This window comes from Mercurialis annua, linkage group LG6 (assembly GCF_937616625.2).
Source record: "Mercurialis annua linkage group LG6, ddMerAnnu1.2, whole genome shotgun sequence".
Classification (NCBI taxonomy): Eukaryota; Viridiplantae; Streptophyta; class Magnoliopsida; order Malpighiales; family Euphorbiaceae; genus Mercurialis; species Mercurialis annua.
The window spans coordinates 6,342,302-6,360,600 of NC_065575.1; the positions used below are offsets into that span (position 1 = coordinate 6,342,302).

At 32.3% G+C, this 18,299-nt stretch overlaps 2 protein-coding genes across 2 annotated transcripts; one reads left to right on the top strand and one right to left on the bottom strand.

The window, feature by feature from the left end:
- Nucleotides 1-681: 681 nt before the first annotated feature.
- Nucleotides 682-4,006, bottom strand: LOC126685860 (transcription initiation factor TFIID subunit 13). The gene is made up of 6 exons (XM_050379837.2): nt 3,853-4,006; nt 2,662-2,798; nt 2,522-2,559; nt 1,981-2,040; nt 1,812-1,886; nt 682-1,059 (listed from the first exon to the last, which is right to left on the bottom strand). The coding sequence occupies exons 2-6, from the start codon at nt 2,756-2,758 to the stop codon at nt 949-951; spliced, it is 381 nt and encodes a 126-aa protein (XP_050235794.1). The 5' UTR covers nt 2,759-2,798; nt 3,853-4,006; the 3' UTR covers nt 682-948.
- Nucleotides 4,007-4,491: 485 nt separating this feature from the next.
- On the top strand, nt 4,492-13,638 carry LOC126688106 (vacuolar protein-sorting-associated protein 33 homolog). The gene is made up of 23 exons (XM_050382683.2): nt 4,492-4,684; nt 4,846-4,911; nt 4,992-5,031; nt 5,143-5,223; nt 5,321-5,515; nt 5,620-5,730; nt 5,860-5,925; nt 6,019-6,126; nt 6,261-6,305; nt 6,935-6,991; nt 7,388-7,485; nt 7,731-7,782; nt 7,905-7,961; nt 8,325-8,387; nt 8,472-8,578; nt 9,670-9,792; nt 9,928-10,009; nt 10,100-10,170; nt 10,901-10,981; nt 11,496-11,553; nt 11,924-11,985; nt 12,476-12,569; nt 13,368-13,638. Exons 2-23 carry the CDS (start codon nt 4,859-4,861, stop codon nt 13,455-13,457), a joined length of 1,794 nt encoding a protein of 597 aa, XP_050238640.1. The 5' UTR covers nt 4,492-4,684; nt 4,846-4,858; the 3' UTR covers nt 13,458-13,638.
- The last annotated feature ends 4,661 nt before the right edge of the window (nt 13,639-18,299 follow it).

Consider the following 18,299-nt stretch of genomic DNA (forward strand, 5'->3'; position numbering starts at 1 on the left):
ACAAAAAGAGAGTAAAAATATAAATTTTTAAAATTGAGGTATTTAGAACAAATAAATCTAAAAATAGAGTATTTTGTGCAAATTCCTCAAAAAAGAATCTTCATAAACCTTAATCAAGTCACATTCCATAGTATTAAACTGAAAACATTGAAGTTAATAAGATAAAACTAGAGACTTCATATTAATATTAAGGGTTAATTCCTAAAAAAATCACGAACTTTACATGAAATTTCATTTTAATCATGACCTTTAAAAGTTGCCACTTACAGGCACGAACTTTCATATTGTTTTAAATTCATCATTTCAGTGTATTTTTATTAACTAAATTCTTCACTAAACCATTAATGAAAGACCCAAGTTATTAATCAACATCAAATCTTATTATCTTTCAGTTAGAGTATCTAGGATTAGGAATTTTTAGTCAGAAAAAATACACCGAATTTTACTTTGCTAATAGATTTGAAATAAAATGAAAGTTCGTGCCTTTAAATGACAACTTTTAAAGGTCATGATTAAAATGAAATTCCGTGTAAAGTTCGTGACTTTTTTAGGAATTAATCCTAATATTAATACCGCAAATAAATCTAGTTTAGGGACCCAATTGAATCTTAAATAAATCAAACCCAATTGGCAAAAATAAAAGTTTAGGGGATGGAGAAGACAAAATTGAAGATGAGGGACTAGATAATCAAATGTCGTATAGATTAGGGACTCAAATATGAGTTTCGCCAAAGAAAATTACCAACTATTTACAGAAATTATATTCCACATTCATCATTGCTGTCAAAAGAAATGTGCATGAAAATCAACAAAATCATATTCTTATATACTGATCTATTTCTCTAGTGAAATGTTTACTGTAATTGGGATTAGTATTACTACCGATAAAAGGTAATCGACAAAGAACATAGTAACAAGATGAGGCAAAGTTCATTGTGTTCTCCAATGTCACTCAACTGTTGCTAACTTCTCCTCGTCCACTTCAAAAGCCTTCCTAGCTTGTTTCAGTTCCTCTTGCATAGATAGCAGTTCTGTACAACGGTTAAGTTTCGGTAGGTCCTGCAAGATCAAAGTTATTGACGGTTATGATGTAGAATAGAATCAGAGCAAGAACTTCGGTTATGTATATCTGACGTGTTCTTTCGTGCAACAAAAAACGCAAGCAAGAAGTATCAATAGGAAGGTACTAACTGAGATAACATGATTTCAGTTGTTTATCCATCCATATGAACTATTCACTAGCTTGACTGTTTGACAGAAGGAACTTAGCATGTGATGTGCACGAGCATTATGATTTAGCTATCATTTACATATCATACACAAGTTCCATAAACAGATACCCCAACACCCTGTCCTCCTTCAGTCTCTCCACACATATACGGCTACGGGTATTCAAAAACCAAACCAAACCAAATAATCAAACAGAATCGACATATTCGGTTCAGTTTTACAATATCAAATAAATTTAGTTTTTTGGTTTGGTTAGGTTTTTGACATAAAAAGTTTCAGTTGAATTCTAGTACAAACCATACAGAAAAACGAACCATATTGAAAAAATCAATCAAACCGACTGGTTAGCTCGCTTTGAAACATTTTAGATTTTCGTAAATTCAGTTCCGTTTGATTTTGATAAAAAAGCTAGATTTCATTTCTGTTCCGTTAGAACTGAATGCACATCCATAAATACGGCAATGTTGAGTGATTTGCACTTTGTAGCACTAAAATAGGCTATAAGCAATTTCAATCTCATGCACATGGTAACATCATGTTCAACACAAAAGGAAAGGAAAGAAAATTGTGGAATAAGGTACCTTGCGAATTAAGTACAGAAAATCCTCAACTGATAGTTTGCCCCTCTTCGATCCTATATCTTGAGCTTTATACGCCTACAATAAGGTAGATGAGAGAGATAAACACCCACCAGATCTTATTGCTTGGAGCTATAATATACTTGCTGACCAAAAAGAAAAAAATGCTTACCAAATCTGTGACATATTCCAAAACAATATCCTCCACAAGCGCCACAGTTTCTGGAAGAGGCTGATTATGCAGCAAGTGATTCATAAGTGCATGGAAAGTGAACCTCTTATTTTAGCTTCTCCAGTTTGTTTAACAAGAATATTAACAAAGCCACAAGCAGTTTATTTATAGCAACTAAGAATCAAATAATAAAGACTTTCTAGCACTTGCAGCACAGAAGAAGCCGGTACAGGACTTAGAGAAAATGTGTCTCATGCTAGCTCACTCTAGAGTGAATGACATGACGCCGCCGCTTTTTTAAATTAAAAGCAATTATCACCCTACATCTCATTCTTAGATTCCAAGACACAATTTTCAATCCAAAGAGCAAAAATACTATGGTACAATATGTATATGCCAAACAGAGGCAAAATGTAAATAAAAAAGCATGTTCAATATTTTGAGAGGTGTGCAATGTAATAATAAATTGTAAGCAACAAAGCATAATTAAAGAGAATCATATGTCAAAAAGAGAATAAAGCTGTGATCTTGTATGACTTACATTAGGATCATCCCCAAAACCATACATCATATGCTGCACTGTAGCATTCAAACATAGTAGTGGAGAAGAATCAAAATAATATAACAACCCATAATAATAAAACTTGAACAAAAAGTTAAATACTGCTGCTTTCAACTTACAGTCTTTCTGAAAAACTCCCCGCTTTCGCTTAAATGAAGTTTCAGAAGATTGTGAGGAAGACCCTACTTTTGATTTGGATGCTGAAGAGCTATTCATCTTCTCGGGCCTAGCTGTTTTTGCCTTCAATTACTTGTCACTACCAAAAATAAAATGATACAGTGATTCAAAAACTGCTCGAGAAATATAGATAACAAATTAATGTCAAGTAAGATTAAGATTAGGAGTTGAATATTATTTGGATAACATGAATTTCTAAGCTACCATTCAGAAAACGAAAAAGTACCCAACAATCTCAAGAATTTAGATGATAAAGACTTCTTTGTGAATCAAACTAGGCAATCTCAATTTCTAAAAAGATACATATCCAGTGGTAATAAAACAAGTTAATACTACTAACTACATTATCAAAACTAAAAAGCAAAAAAGCTATAAAGGAAGGAGCAAATTATAAACCACATTGACAATAACACATCTTTAATAGTACAAGTCCTAACTTTAGTGTTCAAAGCAAAGCAAAGAGAAATTCTTTGTGAAACCCTATCTTCGAATTTTTCGGGCACAAATTCTTTGCTTCTCCTCTTTTATTATAAATGAATAAGCGTGTGTCCTCTCCTACTCTTTAGTCTACTCCTAGTTATTCCACATCATCCCTCAATTAAATTGTCTCCGACTCCTCCTAATACTACGTTACTAACAGAAGTGAATGACTGTTAATTTTTGTCAAAATGACGAAACAAATGGTGACATGGATGTGTTGGCATGCCAGTAAAGAATCACTCAACGCATGTGTTTAGAATCAGCTAAGCTAGTGTGAGACAGTCATCCAAATGAAGAAACAAACTTAAAGCTCCTCTGGCTCAAAAGTGCAACTAAGGCAAACATTCTCTCAGCTACTCCAAAATTTCAGTCCAACACCAGCCAAAGTAAAAATAGTAGCAGCCAAATTCAAAATACCTTACAGCACCTAGAAAACCAAGATTCAATATTTAAAATAGAATTCAAATTGCACGAATAAATAAGTAATGAGCCCTGGCTATAAGAAAAAACAATATGAAACTGTAAGAAGTGAAATTAGCCAATGATTTTAGAGGCCATTAAAGAAACTCTTTATCACATCACATTAACCTATCAATTGATAAACACATATATATCTCAAATTTACAATTGGTTTATTCCGTCTAACTACTCACCTGACGGAGCTCAAAATTCTGCTGCTGCGAGATTACTTGGGGCTAGTGGGCGGCGGAGATGAACGGTAAGGTGGTGAGAAATAGAGACGGTTGAATGGTGGCTGTAATGAATGAGGAGACAGGGAACCGAACAAGGTGGATGTATAAAGGGTATAATGGTACTTTTCTCATAGACCCAAAAATAAGTAATTTGGTACTTGTTACATTCTATATTGCACAAATTACATTTTTTATAATACAATAACTAAGAAATAAGACATAAATATGGAAATTTAGTTGATGAGCTTTTCTTTAATTTAAGGTAAATTAAATTATTTTTAAAACTCTAATGAAATGAGTTGCATATATTCAAATAATTTAATTAATTTTTAAAATTATAAAAAATAATATATTAGACTAGTATGATATGATATGATACGATATATTAGACGTAATATATATATCAGCTCACCACTTCCCCCCGTCCGTATAAATCCATTCCAACACTAATCTTATTAGCTAATATTTTTTTTTGTCACAAGTTCAAAAATTTAAAGTAATGTCAATTTTATACAAACAAAAACAACACACACCATATCTCAACTAAGATAAAACATCAAGTCCATATTTGTACTTTCTCCACATAGGAGCAGCTTTTTACTGTTTTAGATCAACTCTGTCGCTCTCTTTTCATCATCTTCATAAGTATAATATAGCAACCCAGCCATTGATCACAATTTCTTGAACACCGCACCTAGCTAGAGCCGGCCGTAGTCTGGTTCTGATCACACTCATTCCGCCGCTCAATTTGTACTATAAACTAAATTAATTTCCCCAAATCAAAAATTTCCCGGTGAGAACATCAAACACCCTGCCAATTATTCCTTTTTTTTTAATTCACGGTCATTCCTTAGGGTTTTGCTAAATTACATAATTGCATTGACATAAATTCAATTGAATTGAATTGCATTATCATTATAATCATTCGATTTTTGTTTTTGAGTTTGGCTGCAGGTAATAACATTGAATGGCTCAGATTCCAAATTTGGATAACTCTTCACTGGATCTCAGATCACTCAGGTGAAACTATATGTTCAAATAAAATGCATAAACTTATAAATAATGTGAAATTTAATTGTTTATTTATTTATGTTTTACAGGGAACAATCTCAGAAAGAGCTTATAAACATCCTACGGAATGTACGCTCTGAAATTAATATTTTTTCTTTTTTATTAATGTTGTTATATAATCATAGTTGTTTGCTGCTCAATTTAATTCTTTTTTGATTTGGTTGGAATTTGTTATAATAGATTAGAGGAAATAAGTGTCTAGTGATTGACCCAAAGCTTAGTGGCTCCCTTTCCTTGATCATCCAAACATCGATTCTCAGGGTAATTTGTTTTAACTTCTAATGCGTTATTTGAATGGTTTCGTTATGTGGAATTGGATTACTGATATTAAGAGACTGTTGCCGGTTCGTTGTTTTAGGAACATGGTGCTGAACTAAAGCATCTTTCGGCAGACCCTGTTCAGACTGATTGCACCAAAGTGGTCTACCTTGTTCGTTCTCGGTTTAATCTGATGAGATTTATATGCTCTCATGTCCGCCATGACACCTCAAAAGGACTTGAGAGGGAGTATTATATTTATTTTGTACCTCGCCGTGAGGTTGTTTGCGAGAAGGTGCAATTTTTTATGACCTTGAGTCATATTTGGATTACAATTTTATTGTCCTAAAATTCTTTTGATATATGTAGATGTTATCATTAGTCTTTGTGGTAATGTAGGTCCTGGAGGAGGAAAAAATTCATCATTTGATGACCATAGGGGAATACCCATTATACATGGTTCCATTTGACGAGGATCTTCTGTCATTTGAACTTGATTACACCAACAAAGTAAGATAGGGTTGAAAATGCGCTTTACTTTCACTTTCACTTTTGACTTATTTTTCTCTCCGTCTACTTTCTTCCACTTCATTATCCTCGATCATCACCTTTCTATATATCGTTTTCTGTTAATGTCAGGATTTACAAGTCGACGGTGATCCTAGCTCTCTTTGGCATATCGCAAAGGCTATTCATAAGCTCGAGGTTTGTGTATCATTTTATTTTAAATTTTGTGAAGATTGTTCATGCCGTCAGCATGATTTGAATGAATTTTGTTTGTAAACTTATGTCTTGCAGTCTTCTTTTGGAGTGATTCCACATGTAAGAGCTAAAGGAAAAGCATCAGTACGCGTTGCTGACATTCTCACTCACATGCAGACTGAAGAACCGCTTAACTCATCCGATGTAATTGTGGATCACAACACTCCCTATACTGAATTCAACTGAACTTTACTCTCAAATTAGCAATAACCTCTTCTATGTTGGTGTGTTTTTGCTAATGCTTATGGCTTCTACTGATAATGATGTTGCTTCCTCAGATGGGTGTTCCAGAGATTAATACACTCATCCTTCTAGACAGGGAGGTACAATTTATGCATTAGTGTATTGTTGCATGTGATATTATGAAACTTGTGGATGACTCAAGCACCAGCACGGTGTATCACATGCATTGAATAATTAAATTTTTGCATTTAAGGGTGAATCTCAGAGGGAAATGTTAGATAGTATCCATGACTAGCCATGTTTTATAAACATTTAAAACAGAAGTATTCTCTTTCCATGATGACTTTGTCTATGTAGAGTGAATTCATCATTATAGAACTTGCTTAAAATATTCATGTAAAATTAAATGTCTTCCAATTTTTCTTTTCTTATGTGATGCGGTGTATACGTACATATACATTCAATGAAAAGCAAAGGTCACAAAACTAGGATCATTGAGCAACTATATATATTGTATATGTATAGTTTGATTGATTGCATCTGCTTTGATACTGATACAACTACTGGTTTACTGAACCCAAGAAGCTTGTTGTGGGAATTGATAGAACTGATTTTCCTTAGAAGGTTCATTTTACGCACTTCTAGAAATTTGAACTTTTTAATGCTTCCAGAATAGATAAGCTAACTTGTTTAAAATCTTTATGGTAAATGCTTCATATCTCTTTCAAGCATACGTGCTTTCTCATACAAAATGAACTTATGGTTGTAGGTGGACATGGTAACTCCAATGTGCTCTCAGTTAACATATGAAGGACTGCTAGATGAGGTAATTTGAGACAATACTAATCAACTTCTGCTGTTGTCATGAAGGGACCTTGCCTTAGATTTTCAAGATTTCATTTTCCTTTTATTTAAAAATATGTTTATAATCAGGAACTCATTTCCCCATTTGTTGCCCTTGTTTCATTCTAAGTTGCGTAAAATTGACATTTGGTTATATACTTAACTTGATAACATGAACTTATGGCAGTAAATGTCACCGTGACTTGTAATAGGATCGAGTCTCTTCTAGCATAATCATTGTTGTGTATAGTTTCTATGGTCGGAAGTTCAATCACTAACTATTATGCATGTGATCTTTTATTAAATTTCCAAGAAAAATGACTCTTGTTTCTAGTTAATTGGGTTCTTTTATGAGCAGTCTCTAATTGATTTGCTGTAGTTTTTGCAAATCAATAACGGTTCTGTGGAGCTTGATGGGTCTGTAATGGGTGTACAACAACAAGAGGGAAAGAAGATGAAAGTTCCACTTAATTCAAGGTATAATGGTGCATCTGTTTGAAAAAAAAAAAATCTTTGCATTGTTTTTGCTCTCTATTTTGTGTTATAGTATTATGGATGCTTCTAGATTTTTTTGTTGTTTGCTTGAATTATCTGGAAATTGTATTTTATAGATGGCCACAAATGGTTCAATAAGTTAGAAATTTCTGATTTGGTTATTAGCAGATGATATTTCTTTTTCTCAATCTTGTAATCTACTGCTCATGATATGACTTTAATTTCAGTGACAAGCTGTTCAAAGAGACTCGGGATCTCAACTTCGAAACTGTTGTCAAGGTTGATTTTCTTATCCACTGGAAGTAGATTTGATTTTCAAGTATTAATTGATCTTTGATTACTATGAAAGTTAGGATTACTCCCTCCCTTGGATTTAGTTGCCATCTGCAGTATGATTGCAGGTCCTACGACAAAAAGCAACATCTATGAAGGAGGACTACTCAGAGATTTCAACAAATGTAAGTGAAGTATTTAGCATATTTATAAATAAATAAGAAAATCATTGGACTGATGTTTGTAAATTCAGCATTTATAAGTAATTTTGTAGTTTTTTATTTTTCTTCTTTTCTTTTTAAGAGCACTGAATAAGTCACAGAAGGTTATCATTTGGTTCCTAATTTTTCTCTTGCTGCCAGTCAGAAAACAAATGCAGCCATTATTAATTAGCAATGCTTATTAAATGTGTTACTTTTTTTGTACCCTGTTAAGCTTCAACGTAGTGCACAGTTACTCTGATTAGAATATTTGTAATATTGTGTCCAATGCTATCCTTTTCAATTTCTATATACAATCTCTAACCAGCTTTCATGTAATGCATGCAGAACCAGACAGTATCTGAGTTGAAGGATTTTGTCAAAAAGCTTAACTCATTGCCAGAAATGACTGTAATATTCTCTTGCCCCACCCATGGTCTTTTCCAGGGTAGTTCCAATAAATGCTAGATATAACTTTGCTGCTATTTATTTCAGAGGCATATTAATATTGCTCAGCATTTGTCAACATTCACATCCAAGCCGTCTTTTCTTGCACGACTGGACATGGAGCATACACTCGTCGATGGCGAGAACTATGACGCGTAAGTTGATATGATTACTTACCTCCAAGTTATGAGAGCATAACATGAAATATAAGGTGATAGGGGGTGATAAAGGGTTGTCATAGCCCAAAACTGTTAGTGAACCTGAGATTAATCCCTCTTCTCCATAACAAAAATCATAACTATACAAAATTTAACATGTTAAATGACATTCTCTTTCATTACTATTCTATATGATTGTAGAAAAGATGTAGAGCGACAATAATGCTTTTATGTTTATTGTTTAATTATAGACAGTTTTATATAATTTAAAACTCTATGGAAGACGCACATTCCTTTTAGGACCTGCCAATAGCATATGTTTGGGTTTTTTAATGGCTTATTTTTCTATTGTTTTGCTATGCTAGTGTTTCTTGTATACTTCAACTCTGTAACTAGAATAGATGTTCAGAGAGTTGAGCTGGGTCGATAGTTTAAACTTTTCTGTTTAGTAGGTGCACAGCCTTCGATGTTTTGGCTTGTTTCTTATGTTGTTTTTGCACTGACAACAAAGTAGACACTTGTGAAGGGAAATGTTAAAAAAGGAAAAAGGATTTGAATCATGTCCAGGAGGTCATGAGAATGAAAATGTCACTTAACTTAAATTGGTACTCTTAAATGATTATTTAAATGATTCTGGAATGCCCTGATGCATCTTTTGTGTTGTTAGATTCTTTTTTTTATATATGTATATTTAAGAAAATGTCTTAGCTGTATCTTTTTCACTTATCTGAAACAGAAACAAATGAATAGGCATTTCTAATGAAGAACCTAGAAGGAGAAAAAAAATTGGTCAACTAATAGTAGCTGTAGTGGTCATGTGTCATATGAGAGCCGAACTGATTATACTTTTTTACTTGCATACTAATTGTCGCACATGCATCTCTAGATGAGAGAACTATGATGATTTACATGAAATTGGAAGTGATTGTGATAAGTTTGGACTTGAGAGCTTGCTTGTCTTCACTTTGAATTTAAAACACAAAGCATTTCTTCTTTCAGTCAGTCAATGTCTAGTTTTAGCTGTTCAATTTGTTATGACATGTTTTTAAGGATTTGTCTTAATTGATTGAAAACGATGTTGCATGCAGATGTTTTGAGTACATCGAAGAATTGATCCATAAGCAGGAACCTCTTATCAATGTTCTACGTCTACTCATCTTGCTCTCTATTACGAACTCAGGGTTACCCAAAAAGAACTTTGATTATATAAGGCAAGAATAGCTGGTCCAACATCATTTCATTGGTTGTTTCGCACTTCACTGGCATGATGGTTTTATCCATTTTTATCATATACCTATGTATGTGATGCATCATAGACGTTTGATGTTTCTGTACTTTTGGTCCAGGAGGGAGCTACTCCACAGCTATGGATTTGAACATATAGCTACCTTGAATAATTTAGAAAAGGCTGGATTGCTTAATAAGCAGGTTTTGCATCATAATTTACATGCATAATAAAAGTTTAAATGTGTTTCAGTCAGTCTATTATTGAATATATTTGTCGCCTGCTCCTTGCAGGTAGCAAGAAGCAACTGGGTAAATATCAAGAACAATCTGCAACTTGTGGTTGAAGATACTAACACTGCTAAGTAATACCTCTTAATCATTGCTTCTGATGATAAAATTACATGTGGAACTTTTTATTCTTCCTTTTTCCAGTAGAACAGCAACACAGTCTTCTTTCTTTAGAATTAGATCTGCTGGGATATAGGCAACTAAGAGCTGTTTTTTCAATTCATGTTTAACTATCACCACAACACTAAATTATTACAATTGAAACTTTCTAAATTTACCTCTATTTCCTCAAAGGAAAGTATATGTATAAGTATGTTTCAATTGCTTGGACCCTATCATAGATGATTACGTGTTCAGAGGAAGAACTAACAAACATTCATGACAATACTTAAATTGTCTTTCCTTTTATCCTTTTGTGGTATTTATTTTTGTTGGCCTCAATAATTAATATACAATTGAAACCAGCACATGTGGCCTTGATATCCCATGTTAAGCCCATTTTGAAGTTTATAATTGTTATTCTCTTTTCCCGTTTTCAACAGCTATAGTGATCGAAAACCATAAGTGTGGCTCTGACATGCTAGCTTTAACTCATTTTGCAACATTTTATTTTGGATTCTTAATTCAGACAGAAAAATATCACTCTAAAGAAATGTAAAATAGTTTTCAGATTGACTGTTTAACTGTTTGACATCCAGCAGAGTAAATGGATTATGTATAATTCTCAGGTTCACAGCACTTGTACTATCATAGCATTGTGTGCTAATTAAGTCCTAACTTTTGAAGTTATTTCTTATGCAACAGCCCAACTGACATAAGTTATGTCTTTTCTGGATATGCACCGCTGAGTATTCGTCTTGTTCAGCATGCTGTTCGATCTGGATGGTTAGTCATTTTCTATTTATATAATGACCTAGAAATGTTTGCTGCTGTAAAAGTATTCAGTTATCTAGTGACCTAGAAATGAGCATACGTTCATGCACACATATACATATAGAATGGAACACGTAATAAAAATTACATCTTAATTGCCCGAGCCTGAGTTTCAAAGCAATTGGCTTTCTGACATGTCCGTTTTGCTTCTCATTATTGCATCTGTTTAGAGTCAAGAATAAGTAACATGAGAATATAAAAGAGAACATCGATTTTCTTTTTATCTTTGTACCATTTATTGTTTAAGAACTTAAATCTTCAAGACAATTTAACTATTGCAATGCGGTAAGTTCAATTGGCAGTGTCACTTTTTTGCCAAACTAAATGCATCAGGCATGTTGATGATTGATGATGCTTCACTGTATCCTTTTCTTTTTTTATGTTTAAATGAAATTATCAAGACTGCCATGTGTTTTTGAATTTTACATGCCTTCTCTTCCCTAAATGTGATGATCAATCCTTACAGGCGTTCTGTGGAAGATATTTTGAGGTTGCTGCCTGGGCCACACTTGGAAACCAAGAGAGTGAGTATATTACTCTCTTTACTCCCCTTTCTCTCTCTCTCTCTCTTTCTCCCCTGAGATATGTAGCTGAGAAAAGCAAATTGTGGACACAATCATTTATTATTGTGGTGCATCAAATGCATTCCTAATGTTCAAGTGTATCAGTTATTCACAAATGATGGAACTAGATATTGTGTCCTCATCTTTTAGTGTTGCCTGTGGATCTTTTCATTGTCTGAGATATTTTTTCTTTCTGATAACTGAACGTCATGATATGATGTTGCAGTTAGTACGTTATGATTTTCCATATGTTTCAATCTTGCAGAGATTATTGCACTTTATATCTATCTATCTCTACGCTATAAATAGCTAATTTATGTCACATACACAGGCTGGATTCTCTGGCAGTCCGTCTTCCAACACTTTGAATGGGACCGCAGCAACTGTTGGCAGGTAACTAAACTCATTATGTCTGTTCCTCTGCGGTTACCATCTCCAGTTTGTGGATATTATTATTTGTTATAGGAACTATTGAGACCATTCATTAAGATGCAGACACCTGTGCTCTATTAGTGGTAGGATGTGCCAGTAATAAATTTTAGAACCACGAGATCCATGAAGATGTGTCTGAATCATTTGTAGTGCATATTTTGGTCAACTCTTGTTCATTGAAAAAGTTGTGTTGGTCCTCTCATACATATATTGTTTCATGTTTGGATAGCTAAGTGCAAGAGTTGAAAGAAATCAGTTAATGCCCTAAACAGTGAAAGCACGGTTCAAAATATAAAATGCCCAGAGCAACTTACTTTTGCAAGAATTCAATTCCTTGGCATGATTTAATCCAAATAATTCCATAAGTAAATTAATTTCCAGCTTATATCATGCAACAATTTAGTTTTTCATTTTTGTTTTCTTTGTTTTGACACTGGTGTATGTATTTCAGAATAGCTGATGGAAGACGCTCCCTAGTACTTGTTGTATTCATTGGAGGGGTTACATATGCAGAAATTTCTGCTCTCCGATTTCTTAGTGCTCAGGTATGTAATCTGTCATTAAAACGCATAATCAGGCCATTTTGTGCCTGTATTAATTAAAGGTCTCACCACCATGCCATATTTCAGTTTGGAACTTCTACAAGTAACTATGTCAACATAGTGAAAACTGGAATTTCTAGTCATTAATAACAAATTAACTACTTGGTCCTTGGAGATTCTAGTCCTTCAAATTATTATTATTATTATTATTTTCTGGGTTGGGTTTGTCAAGTGGGTTGATGATCATTGTTGTAGATTATTGTTTTTTTTTTTTAGAAAAAACTTTCCTCATAGTTTGTTTATTTTTTTCTTCTCCTTTGTCCTTTTTGTTCCTTTTGAAGCTATAATGTCCATAAGCTTCCTTATGATTCTTGTTCCAAGCAACTATGAAAAACCCAAATTAAATATATTATGGGATTTTTAAAACCGACCCTAAGGGTTTTGAGTTTCTGCTCAATTAGTAGAATAAATGAGAAGGAGTGAATGCAGAGAAACAGTTGTGACGAGATACAGTGTAATTTCATGAAATAGAAAATTGCTGAGCTTATAGAATGTTTTGTGCATTGGGGCAATGAAATGCTACATGCTGTATTAACTTTTTATCCTCTTATTTTTTCTTTTTTCTACATAAACAACTTGCAGCTCGAGGTTATTTTTTAATTATAAAACAATGTGTTCAAATTTAATAAAATTCAAATGCCAAAAGGTCCGATTGGTTCAGCACTTGCTTTGTTGATATATATATGCTTTGATTTCACTTATTTTGTTCGTATAGTTTAATCATCATCGTCTGTCTTGCAGGAAGAAATGGCATATGATATGATTATCGGAACGACAAAACTGGTGAATGGAAATACCTTGATTGAGACATATATGGAGCACATGGGTTGATTTTGTAAATTAATTTTCATTTTAGTTTGCAAATAAATGTGAATTTGACTGTTGTGTAACATTATTTATATGTTAACTGTAGTTTGTTTGCCAATCATTAAGGTCCTGGTCTGTGTTATTTTGTGTTTATTTGTATATCATATAATTTATTAATTTGATTCAGAAAGCTGTTTTTGGCTTATTTTCTCTGAAGATTAGGCACATGCAAGAGCGGTGCTCATTTAGTGTTATCTTTACTTGTGCATTTAGTTCAATGTTACTATGTAAATTTATCCTTCATGAAATTCAAGTAGCAACAAGTATTTATCCATGAAATTCAAGTGGCAAGAAGCATTTGTCCAAACATGTCACTATCTAATTTTTTTTTCTTATTTCTTGTTGATATTTTTAAATAAACTAAAAAAATTAATAAATTAAAATTGGAATAATACTCATGAGTCATGACATAAGCATCTCTTCTTTTGGGTGTCCATGTTGTAGTAGGGGAGATTCTGAGAAAGAATGTAGATGTCATATATTCTTGATTTAATGTAATATGTTCATTATCCACAAGAGAAATGCATGTGAAATGAACATGAGAATGTGGTGCTACTTGCAATCAGATTTTTTACGAGATTCGATTGACATTGGCATCAGTTTCCCTCCCAGATACAGGGTACTTGATGCAATCAGAATTTTTATATATATGTATACCGTGGCGGAATCAATAAAATGAACGACTTTACAGGAGAATATTAATGCGACAAATAGAGAAAAAAAGGGTATTAGAATTAAAACATAGTCGAAAAGTAGATAAGAAGCGACCGTCCATTCTATCTCGGTTCGGCCTATATGTATACATATGGCGGCAGTATCTCCAATAAGGTGGTAATGGGTTTCACTTTCACATCATAGATTTGAAACACAAAATATATGTCATGTAGAGTGGAGCATCAGGAATTTTTGTAAAGAGATTAATCTTCAACATTTTTTAATTGATACACTATAACAAAAATGACTTTTTATAAACCAGAAAAGTAGATTCAATAATCAGATTTATTTATTTTTGAAAAAAACAATTTATTAACTCAACACTCATACAATAACAAGAAGAGCCTTCATTCAATTAATAAACCTGAATCAACATCATGTTAAATTTCACTGAATTCTATTGCTGATGATTTGATAGCTAATAACTAATAATTTATATGTAAATTTGTTTGGTTAGCTATTGTGGTTCATAAATTAGATGAACATCCCCCCCCCCCCCCACCCCCCCCCCCCCCCCCCCCCCCCCCCAATTTTTTTTTCCTATAAAAAAAATTATTTAACTTTTTTTTAATGGAAAAAAAGTATTAGGTTTAGTATTAGATTTAGATAATTATATAACTGACCCCTTTTTACTTATTTTCCTTAAAAAAACCCTATTACTTTTTTTTGAATATAGTTATTAAATTTAAACTTTTGTATAATTGGTCCCTCTTAAAATTAAATTCTGGCTCCTCCCCTAAATGACCATAGGGTACAATATGAGAGAAAATTACAAGAATGGGCTAAACAAGGGATTTTTTTACAAAAATGTTAAGGCTTCTCAAATCTTACACCTATGCTAATTTTTTCTTTACTTTTTTTAGCTAATAACGGGAAAACATTACATTTTATACCTACTTAATCACAACCTTCCACTTGTCCTTTTTGATTCTATTTTTTATAGATCTGACACATATTGTTTTTGTTCTTTCTTTTTTATTCTTTCTATTTTCTTATTTCCTCCATTAATGGCCATGGTTAACCTTAAAACTTAAACAATTTAAACAACAAACACCAAAAAATTAAATCATTCTATCAAAATAATTCAAGCTCATTCAAATTGTTGTTATTTACTCACACACCCAATTAGAAACTGCAATTTTTAAAAAAAATTATTGATAAGAAAACCCTAAGTTGTCATGAACCACCGGCCACCACTCTCACTGCCCATGTGCAGTGGCGCTCATGTTCTTGAGTTCCTCCGCTATCTTGATCAGTTCGGAAAAACTAAAGTCCATGGCCAAACCTATCCATTTTTTGGCCTGCCAAACCCACCGGCACATTGCCTGTGCCCGCTTCGGCAAGCATGGGGCAGCCTCGACGCACTCATCGGACGGCTCAGAGCAGCTTATGAAGAACATGGAGGACAACCAGAAGGTAATCCATTTGGTGCAAGAGATGTAAGGATATTTTTAAAGGAAGTTAGAGATTTTCAAGCTAAAGTTAAAGGTGTTTGTTATGAAAAGAAAAGAAAACGGCCTAAGTTGTGGAAATTATTTGCATCTCCATTTTGTTTTTGCAGACTAAACTATCTAAGCGATAATTTGTGGAGCTGGTTTCAATTAGAAGGCTTGGGGATGAGGTGCAAAGGGGTTGGTGATGAAGGTGTCATACAAGTTGTGGAGCTGGTTTCAATTAGAGGAATGAAATGGCAAAAAGGAAAAGCTCAGGTACCACATTTCATGGAGAAAGTGCCGAAGATTGTGAATGTGAAAGTGAGTCCAAGGATGATTCAGCAGCCTAAGTAGATAATTTGAATCAATTTAAGTTAATTTAAAAATGGAGGACCTAATTGCAAATATTTCTTTAGTTTTTTGCTTTAGTTTGCGAATTATAGAATTTGGATTTGAATTTTGATATATATATTTAGTACAATTGTTATAATTTAATAGTGGATACACGTATGATACATGTATAGTACATTTATTTTTTATTATTTAATAGATGTATTTTTTATATTTTTTTATACATTATGTGATATAAATAGTATATTATTATTTGCTAACATCTATTATGTGCTTTTTTTATTTGTAGTTTATGGTTTTAACAGTGTCTTTAGTGAGAAGTTTAGTATATAGTTTTTTTTAGAAAATGTATTTAAGTTGTCTCTAAGATGTTTAGAAAATGTATTTAAGTTGTCTCTGATACATTATTGATTCATCTCTGATACATCGTGGGATAAAGATGTGGAGGAGGAAATTAGAACTTTCAAGAGGTCTAGTGTTCCGGTGTTGCCAGCCAGAAGAATTGTGAAAATTCTTTGCAACCAAAACTCATCAACCTCGTCATTCAATCCATTTGCTGGAAGTGTATAATTCGATAGAGTTTAATTCAATTTTTTTGTTTTATAAAAATGACAGTATATTTATTTAGAAAATATGATAGCATTGCAAATGAGAAAGAAGTGTATTATTTATGTATTTAAGATTTATCATGTCTAAGATATAGTTTTTCAATAAATTCCATTAATAGTATGTGACTGTGTTCGAGATACATCTTGAATACATATCAGATACATATGTTATACATATTAAATGCATGTTAGAAACAGCTCAAATACAATGTACCACCGATACATTGTAGATACATTACAGATACATCACACATACATCAATAATACATTACCGATACATCGTTGATATATTGTAGATACATCGATCGATTTTTAAACTAGTGAATCATTATAATTGTAAAGTAACTGTTGGTATATGGTTTACAATAATTGAAAATATAAGGAAATGCTTATCTGAGCGATAGTTATAACTTTTTAGCATCACTTTTTTCTCGGCCATTTTATGAATTTAAAAACTAAATTTATTCAGTCACACCTTGAAAAAATGAGATGTATATATGACGTATCTGAAATGTATCTTGGATGTATTTGTTATTGATGTTATTGATGCGTAAATTTTAATTAAAATATATCATACATGTATCTTTAATTTAAATATGTTATACATACACATTAAAGACACATTATTAATACATATATATGAGAGTGTGTGTATGAATATATATATATATATATATATATATATATATATATATATATATATATATATATATATTCATAATTAATAAAAGAACAAGGCACGCATCAAACATGTAGAAAGAACATTTTTTATGAATACTCTTTTTGTAACATAATTTATGTAATGCGTGAATTTTAATTAAAATATGTGATACATATATCTTTTAATTTAAAATATATTATACATACACCTTCGAGACACATAAATAATACATATTAATAATATATTTATTTATTTATTTATTTATTTTTGTTAAAGAAAAATGAAAAAATGATAATCAAATATGTCTTTGATACATATCTGATACATAACAGATACATAAATGATACATGTTTGAATAGTTTTGACAAACTAACGCGTGATTGGTGCACAACTCTGATGCGCGTGGTAGACACATGTCAGACGCGTTTCTGACGCGTTTTTGACCTATTCTGACGCGTTTTTGACTTTTTTGACTTGTTTTGTGTGTGCCATGTGTTGCATCCTCATTGGGAAGGTATTAAATGTAAAGTTTCAGCTTTTTGAGGTGCTCATGTAATATTTCAACAAACTTAGCATTTTTGTTATTTTCTTCCATTTTTTGAATATTTTTGTTATCTTCTCATAATATGACGGAGCCAGGAGTATAATAGGGCCTTGATCTTCAACTTCTAAAATTTTTCTAAATATGAAAAATTAAAATATATTATGATTTGACCCTTTCAACTTCTAAAAATTGCTCCGTACATATAATCCATATTACCATTAGGCCCTTCATAATATAGTAATTCTGACTCCGTCACTGAGGTTTATTTATTATTTTTTGATTACATTACATAAAAAATGTAATTGAAATTATTTTATGATGTCACATTAGCTCTTAAGTTGTAATAATAATGTATATACAGATATGTTTATGTGGAATATTTCCTAACATGGTAGCTTCCAATTTATTAATTAATTTCTGTTTTGCACTTATCTAAACTGCACAAATTATACAAAATCTCCACTCAATTGATTCCAATATATCTTCTTGGAAGTT

Excerpts from the sequence above, each read along its gene's own strand:
- LOC126685860 (XM_050379837.2), bottom strand. The coding sequence starts at position 2,758 with ATGAATAGCTCTTCAGCATCCAAATCAAAAGTAGGGTCTTCCTCACAA. Across the intron at positions 2,560-2,661 it reads GGGAGTTTTTCAGAAAGACT|TGCAGCATATGATGTATGGT; the intron begins GTAAGTTGAAAG and ends TGAATGCTACAG. Across the intron at positions 1,887-1,980 it reads TGGAATATGTCACAGATTTG|GCGTATAAAGCTCAAGATAT; the intron begins GTAAGCATTTTT and ends ACCTTATTGTAG.
- LOC126688106 (XM_050382683.2), top strand. The coding sequence starts at position 4,859 with ATGGCTCAGATTCCAAATTTGGATAACTCTTCACTGGATCTCAGATCA. Across the intron at positions 4,912-4,991 it reads CTGGATCTCAGATCACTCAG|GGAACAATCTCAGAAAGAGC; the intron begins GTGAAACTATAT and ends TATGTTTTACAG. Across the intron at positions 10,982-11,495 it reads CATGCTGTTCGATCTGGATG|GCGTTCTGTGGAAGATATTT; the intron begins GTTAGTCATTTT and ends CAATCCTTACAG.